Source organism: Carlito syrichta, unplaced genomic scaffold (genome assembly GCF_000164805.1).
Source record: "Carlito syrichta isolate Samal-C Ts95f unplaced genomic scaffold, Tarsius_syrichta-2.0.1 Scaffold303725, whole genome shotgun sequence".
Taxonomy (NCBI): domain Eukaryota; kingdom Metazoa; phylum Chordata; class Mammalia; order Primates; family Tarsiidae; genus Carlito; species Carlito syrichta.
The window spans coordinates 312,444-320,370 of NW_007247821.1; the positions used below are offsets into that span (position 1 = coordinate 312,444).

The 7,927-nt window shown below is 48.4% G+C and overlaps 1 protein-coding gene across 1 annotated transcript in view; it reads left to right on the plus strand.

Moving 5' to 3' along the window:
* GNAL (G protein subunit alpha L) overlaps positions 1–7,927 on the plus strand; it is a 118,892-nt gene that overhangs the window by 96,412 nt on the left and 14,553 nt on the right. Inside the window, exons 6-8 of the mRNA XM_008059119.1 lie at positions 3,200–3,254; positions 5,187–5,260; positions 7,641–7,699. Of these exons, the coding sequence (XP_008057310.1) occupies positions 3,200–3,254; positions 5,187–5,260; positions 7,641–7,699 (188 nt within the window). The remainder of the gene's footprint in view (positions 1–3,199; positions 3,255–5,186; positions 5,261–7,640; positions 7,700–7,927) is intronic.

Consider the following 7,927-nt stretch of genomic DNA (forward strand, 5'->3'; position numbering starts at 1 on the left):
CATCTCTACAATAAATCAAAAAAATCAGCCGGGCGTGGTAGTGCATGCCTGTAATTCCGGCTACTCGGAAGGCTGAGGCGGAAGGATCGCTGAAGCCCAGAGGTCGAGGCTGCGGTGGCCGCACTGCACTCCAGTCTGGGCGACAGAGTGAGACTCCAACTCAAAACAAACAAACAAACAAACAAAAAGATAAAAGCTTGTATGTCTTTTTTTTTTTTTAACTTTAAAAAAATTTTTTAGCTCAGGTCTCACTGTTGTCCGGGCTGGAGTACAGTGACATGATCACAGCTCACCATAGTGCTGACCTCCTGGGCTCAGGTGATCCTTCTGCCTCAGCCTCCTGAGTAGCTGGGATACAAGCGCGCACCACCATGCCTGGCTAATTTTTAAAATTTTTTTGTAGAGATGAGGTCTCACTATGTTGCCCACATAACATGGTCTCGAGCTCCTGAGCTCAAGCAATCCTACCTGCCTCGGCCTCCTAAAGTGCTGGGATTACAGGAGTGAGCCACCGCACCTGGCCTTATAAACTTTTTTTTAACAGAAGAATGGAGAAGAAACAAAGGAGCAGGGGCAGTAAATTGTGGGACAATGACTAGAAAATACATGGGAGAAGCTAATGAAAGATAAGGGTTATTTTAGTGGGTTTGTTTGTACTGATCCATCTTGGTGTTAACTTGCAGTCTCCAGTGACAAGAAAATTCTCCTCTTCCTGGTAGAGGGTGGGCACCTTCCTCGTGGGAAATGTTACAACCTGCCTTTAGTCACAGAGGGGAAGATCAGACAGACAGTCCCACATCTGCTGTTTCTCCAGTGCCTTCAGCTCAAAATAGTCAGTGTGCCAAGGTGGCTCATCTGGGGTGGCATATTCGGAACCCCTCACCTCCCTCTTGCCCACCCTGGGCATCACAAGGCCTGCTGGGAAGCAGGAGCGTGTGGAGATGAGGTGGTTACACCCCCTCCACTGTACAAACTGCCCTTGAGCACATGGCTGCTGATGCCGTAAACTTGGTAACAGAACTGGCCCACCAGGGCGGCCGGCAGGGAGCTGACATGGTCCTCCAGACTGTCCACGCTTGCTCTCCAGTGCTGGAGCCTCGCTGGCCCAATGCTCAGGGACCACCCAGTGCCCCCTCTCTCCTAACTCTGTCTCTCTTTCTCCCGTCCAGAAGACCCTACTGTCTCCTCTTTCTCCAGAAGTGTCCTCTGGTCTCCAGTTAACCAGTCCCCAACTCTTCCCGGTGCCCATGCGGGCCTAGGCCTCTCAGCCCTTGCTGACCTCCTGTCTCGGCTGGGGGAGGGGACAGAGGAAATTCATTCATTCCACCATATTTACTGTGGCCCAAGCCTTGCTCAAGGTGGTGGGAACACCCAGACCAATAAGACAGAGACCTGCCCCGGGGACCCCACATTTTAGTGGAAGAGACAAATAGCAGGCAAATCCATGTAAAACATGCCGGGCCATGCCAAGTGTCTGTAGGACGATAAAACCAGTGCCTTTAGGATGATAAAACCAGGCTGGCACAGAGGCAGGGTGCTGCTTGAGACAAGGTGGGCAGGGAGGCTCTGCAGAAGCATGGTGTCCACCTCTGTGAGAGGGGGCACACCTGCAGCCTCCCAGCGGAAAGAGCCCTAGAAATGAGAAGTAGCACCGTGGTACATGGTCCTGCCCACAAAGGGTGCTGCCTGCCCTCTCCCGGCTTCTCCTCCACCATGTTGGGGAACATACACGACGCCTCGGATGGCTCTCATGCTAGTGGACTAAGACAAGTATGCCAGTACACACCCTCACGTATGTGCTCACACACTCACGCACTCACTCTTATACACTCTTACATGCACCACATGCTCTTCCACCCTCACGGAAACCCATACACTTACACACTCGCTCTCACACATTGCTCTTATACACTCACACTTATATGCACCACATACTCTAATGCTTACATGCACTGCACCCGCTTACACACTCACATACTCACTCTTACTCTCACACACGCTCTTACACTCACATGATCATGCTTATACACATACACCACACACTCTTACACACACATGCACTCACTCTTACACACACTCTTCTTACACATGCATACACTTGCTATTACATACTCACGCTTGTATACACCACACCCTTACACACACATTCACTTTTATATACTTGTGCTTACTTGCACCACACGCTCTTACACATTCGCACACTTGCTCTTACGCACTCACTTTTACACATTTATGCTTACATACACCAGGTGCTCTTACACACTCACTCTTGCACACACATACGTTCACTATTACAAACTCACACATACACCACATGCTCTTACAAACCTGCACTCTTACATACTTGCACTTACATGCACCATGCACTCTTACACACTCTTGCACACTCATGTTTACATATACCACATGCACCTACACACTCGCTCGCTCTTACGCATACATGTACTACATGCTCTTACAATTATATGCACCATAAGCTCTTACACACTCACACACTCGCTCTTACACACATACATGTACTGCATGCTCTTGCACTCACTCACTCTTACACACTCACACTCACATGTACCACACACTCGCAGTCTTGCACATTCACACGTATGTGCACCACATGCTCTTACACACTCACTTGCTCTTGCACTTACATGTACCACACACTCTTACACAGTCACACACTCTTACACACTCATGCTTGCATGTACCACACACTCGCACACTCACTCTTGCAAGCACCATTACACATTGCATGCTCTTTCACATTCACTTTTACACATTTACTCACATTCACACATATACACACACATCTTTTGGATCTGATTAGAAACTGAGACTAAAGGAACATCTGCCACCTTTCATTGTTTATTTGCATCGCACCACATTCTTCTAGTAGCTTAGCCTTTGGAAGGGAGGCCTCAGCTCCTTCCCAATTTCTGAGGTGCCCCCACCTCCCACCCTACGGCGATGGGGAAGAGAGAGGATTTTAGGAAAGAAGAAGAATGTAGTCTTTCACCCTTGGTCAGGAATCAGGAATGTTTTCTTATCTAGGCAGACACAGACTCAGGAAACAATGGGAACTTACCTCAGTCTCTCAACCTGCCCCCATCCTTGCTGCACGTGTAAATGTCCCATTAATTTACTCCCCAACCCCAGGGGAAAGGGACCAGAGAGCATGCCTCAACTGTCCTGGCTTTCTTTGCAGCTTCCTGGAAAGAATCGACAGCGTCAGTCTGGTTGACTACACACCCACAGACCAGGTATGTGGAATTCGAGCCCACCACCACCCATCGGAAGCGTGTGAGGTTGATTTTCATTATTTGTAAATGGATTAAGGAAAAAGTTCTTAAAACAACTACTTCTTGCAACCATTTGTGCTGCTCCTGCATGTGTGTGTGGCATGTTAATCAAACCTGTGCCTCGCTCCCCTGACTTGGTGCTCTACCACTTTATCAGGATCTAAATTGCCAGTATGCAAGTGAGTTTATCTGCAGACTGGGAATGTGCCATTCCCGTTCCTTCTAGAACTACCCATAGAAGTGCTAAGCCTTTACTTTTTGACTTCATAAACTGCATCCATTCTGATTATGGCCCCGGGACACAACTTTCCAGATGTGTTCCGAAACATCTCTTTTGGATCGTGCCAGAAAACAGCGTCACGTGGCACATCTGTACAGCAGAGAGGGGCCCTCTCTGCCGCCTTGACCCATAACCCCTGTGGAGACTAAACAGCCCTGGATTGCTCAGATCAGGAGCCCGAGAGGCTTCCACAGTTAATAAGCCCCAAGGAAGTTAGGAGGTTTCTGTTCAAACCAGACGTTACAAACTCCCCCAGCATCCGTAGCCCCTGGAGGGCCTTGGCCTTGGGCGCCCTGCAGGTTTCTCTCCTCTGCCTCCCCTCGAAGTCTGAGGTGCTCTCTCTCCTCTCTGAATTTTCTCTCTCTCTGAGGCTGCCCCTAAGAATTTATAATTAGCTGACCAGTTAGCCGGGCGTGGTAGCGTGCACCTGTAGTTCCAGCTATTTGGAAGGCTGAGGTGGAAGGATCGCCGGGGCCCAGCAGGTCGAGGCTGCGGTGGCCGGGAGAGGCCACTGCACTCCAGTCTGGGTGACAGAGTAAGACTCCAACTCAAAAATAATAATAATTATTATTATAATTATCTGACCAGGCAACGGTGGCTTCCTAGTCTTCAGTCAATCCTCACTTGACTCAACTGTTCTAAGTAGTTTTTTGGGGTTTTTTTGAGTTGGAGTCTCACTCCATCACCCGGACTAGAGTGCAGTGGCCGCTCCCAGCCACCGCAGCCTCGATCTGCTAGGCTCCGGCAATCCTTCCGCCTTAGCCTTCCAAGTAGCTGGAACTACAGGCGCGCACTACCACGCCCGGCTGATTTTTTTATTTATTGTAGAGATGAGATCTCGCCAAGTTGCCCAGGTGGGTCTCGAACCCACAGGCTCAGGCAATCCACTCATCTCAGCCTCCCAAAGCATGGGCTTACAGGCTGAGCCACCAAGCCCGGTCTAAGTAGTTCTTATTATGCTAAAATGAAAGTGCCGCTTCTCATCTTCTAGAATTATTGCAGAGTGGCGGCTTTATTGATATCATAATGGATTTGGTGGTCAGGAAGGAACCCTGACTTCTGCCAAGTGTCCTAGAGATGTCAGCTCTGTGAGGCTGTGTGACTTTCTCATGCCCTCAGGGCCACATCATCTTTTATCTTAGAGAGAATGGAAATATGCAGGGAAGAGAGAGTCAACCTAAAATCAGCTCACATCCAGTCCACAAGATGCAAGAATGATGGATGCAGAGTTACGCTGTCCTTGGTTTTTCACCCAAACCATTGTGAAACCCAGCAGGAGGCTGTCCAGGTGTGGCAACAGGACACCAACAAATTTCGCTCCAGAACACCAGGGTTATGACCAGGTGGTCAGGTGCATGTCAGTAAGAAGCATTCATAAATGGTTTTAAAGTCTTAAAAGCACAGTTATCAAGTCTCGAAGGACCAAACCAATACATTGATCATGGTTTTCTCAGGAGGGTGAGAGAGAACATTTTCCTGAGTTTCTAATTATTGTTGTTTTCTTTACAGAGGAAGAATTTATTTGAAAAAGTGGACGATTTGGGTTACACAAGAGCTTTATTTTGAAGGCAAACCATAACGTAACTCAAGTTGCTTCCTTCTTTTCCCCCCAGGACCTCCTGAGATGCAGAGTTCTGACATCAGGGATTTTTGAGACACGATTCCAAGTGGACAAAGTAAACTTTCAGTGAGTATGTGATGAAGACACCAGTGTGGCTTGCTGCAGAGAGGGGTATGTGGGAATCAGGCCCTGAGCCCAGGGGCTGCGGGGCTTGAAGAGGCTTAATCCCAGACTATGCACAGCTGCCTTTCACACAAGGGCAGCTCTTGAGATTGGAACTCCAGCAAATGAGAACACCTGAAGGGGAAGCAGTGTCTTCATCTGACCTGTAGGTTGGATGGCCCTCATGTTAGACCAGGAGCTTTAGCAAATCTGTTCTTCCGGCATTTGATCTTTTGAGGACACAGTCACCGTTTGGGAATGAATGGAGGCAACTTCTTTTTATCTGCAGCGGGATTTTCCAGGCTACCCACAAGCCCGAGCTCTGCTTGTGAGCTTACTTTCTTCATGTTTATCTTTTCCGTGCCTGTGGCCATAACCCTAGTGTCCCCTCCATCCCTTCCCCCCAGGACTCTCTCAGCAGGAGCCTGGCTGGGCTTCTGTCTCCTAGCTTACCCATTCCAGTCGCCCTGTTCACTGTCACAAAATGAACCTTCCCAAAATACGGTTCAGATCATACTACTAGGTCTGACAATTAAGTTCATGAGCTCATCCTAGAAAATGTGCTACATATCTCATTGCTGAATATCACTATGGTCACCTTTGGCATATTCCCCTTGGGAAGGTATGAACCAACGCCAGTGCCTAGTCTGCCCGTCTAAGCAATTTTGGAACTCTTTTTCTGGAATGGCCATCAGAGCTGTCGTCATATTTCCCTTGATGTCCTGAATGTCATCAAAATGTCTTCCTTTCAATATTTCCTTTATCTTCAGGTAAAGAAAAAAGTCATTGGGGGCCAGATCAGGTGAGTAGGGAGGGTGTTCCAATGCAGTTAGCTGTTTACTGGCTAAAAAATTCCCTCACAGACAGTGCTGTGTGAGCTGGTGCATTGTCGTGATGCAAGAACTCCTTCAGGACCTTTTTTTTTTTTGAGTTGGAGTCTCACTCGTTTCACCCAGGCTGGAGTGCAGCGGCATGCTCACAGCCACCGCAGCCTTGACCTGCTGGACTCAGGTGATTCTTCCACCTCCGCCTTCCAGTAGCTGGAACTACAGGCACACACCACCATGCCCAACTAGTTTTTTGTGATGTATTGTAAAGACAAGGTCTCACCAAGTTGCCCAGGCTGCTCTCAAACCCCTAGGCTCAGGCAGTCCTCTCATCTTGGCCTCCCAAAGTGCTGAGATTACAGGCTGAGCCACCATGCCCAGCCTAGGACAATTTTTGCACATACCTTTCTCTTGCCAAGATTTTCAGTTAAGATTTTCCTAATTGTTTCTCTGTCAATGTTTATTTGATCTGCTATGCTTTTCAAAGTGAGCCAATGGTTTTGACACACAATTCGATGCATTTTTGCAATGTTTTTTATCAGTTCTGCTCATTACTGTCCATCTCTTCATCAGTGGCACTTTCTCTCCCCTCAGAAAAATGTTTAATCCATTTGTACACTGCCATTTCCTTCATGGCATTATCCCTGTAAACTTGGACTAGCATGTCCCTGATTTCGCTTCCACTCTTGCCAAGTTTAACAAGAAATGATGATGTTTGTTCATTGCTCTAATTCAAGCCCCGACATTCTCACAACAGCACACAGAAACATGGAACAACAAAAGTGAACACCACTCACCAAGACACCACCACACATCAACATAAACACAGCTGTGAGACACTGATATACCAAGGTTATGAAACCTCACAAAGACGCTTGTACAGTGCTGCCAACGTATGCGCACGGTGGCGAGCTTGTGAACATAATTGTCAGACTATCCTATTCCTCTGCCAAAAAGGTTCAGGAGTTGACTCTTGCCTGTGTACCCCATAGCCCAAGCCCTCTACCAGTGATTGGTTCCCACTTGCAGCCCTGCTTCTCCACCCAGAAGTATAGGCACATACCACCACACCCAGGTAGTTTTTTTTTTTAAATTGTAGAGATGAGGTCTCACCACGTTGCCCGGGCTGGTCTTGAACCCACAGACTCAGGCAATCCACTTGCCTCGGCCTCCCAAAGTGCTGGGATGACAGGCTGAGCCACCAAGCACAGCCCATTGCATTTATTAAGCACCCACTGTGTGAGCGCGGACACTGCCAGCTGCTGTTTACATGATCTCTCACCCGTAGTTGTCCCCCTGCCCCCCTCCGTCAGGGAAACAGGAGACACCGCAGCTGGGAAAGGAGGTGTCACTTGTAGTCCAGGATCACAGAGGGCATGATGGTGCAGGTGGCAAAAGCTCGACTCAAGACCCACGTGTGAATGGCTGGAACCGTCTGAGAGCAAAAGAGAAAAGCCAAAACTCATGACGTTGTTTCCTAGTTCCCCCAAGTAATTTCTTCCTTTGCTTTTCCACAGCATGTTTGATGTTGGTGGCCAGAGGGATGAGAGAAGGAAATGGATCCAGTGCTTTAATGGTGATTTTGATGCTCTCCTAAAAAGATGGGAGTGGGGGTTGGGACTGGCAGTCGAATGAAACTGCCAGGGGAAGGAGGGGCCCACCTCATCCACAAGGGTACCTGCATAATCAACGTTTGTATACCTAATCCTGAATTGTACCCCACATCTTTAAAATTTAAAAAAAGAAAAAGGAGCCGGGCTCGGTGGCTCAGCCTGTAATCCCGCGCCTTTGGGAGGCTGAGGTG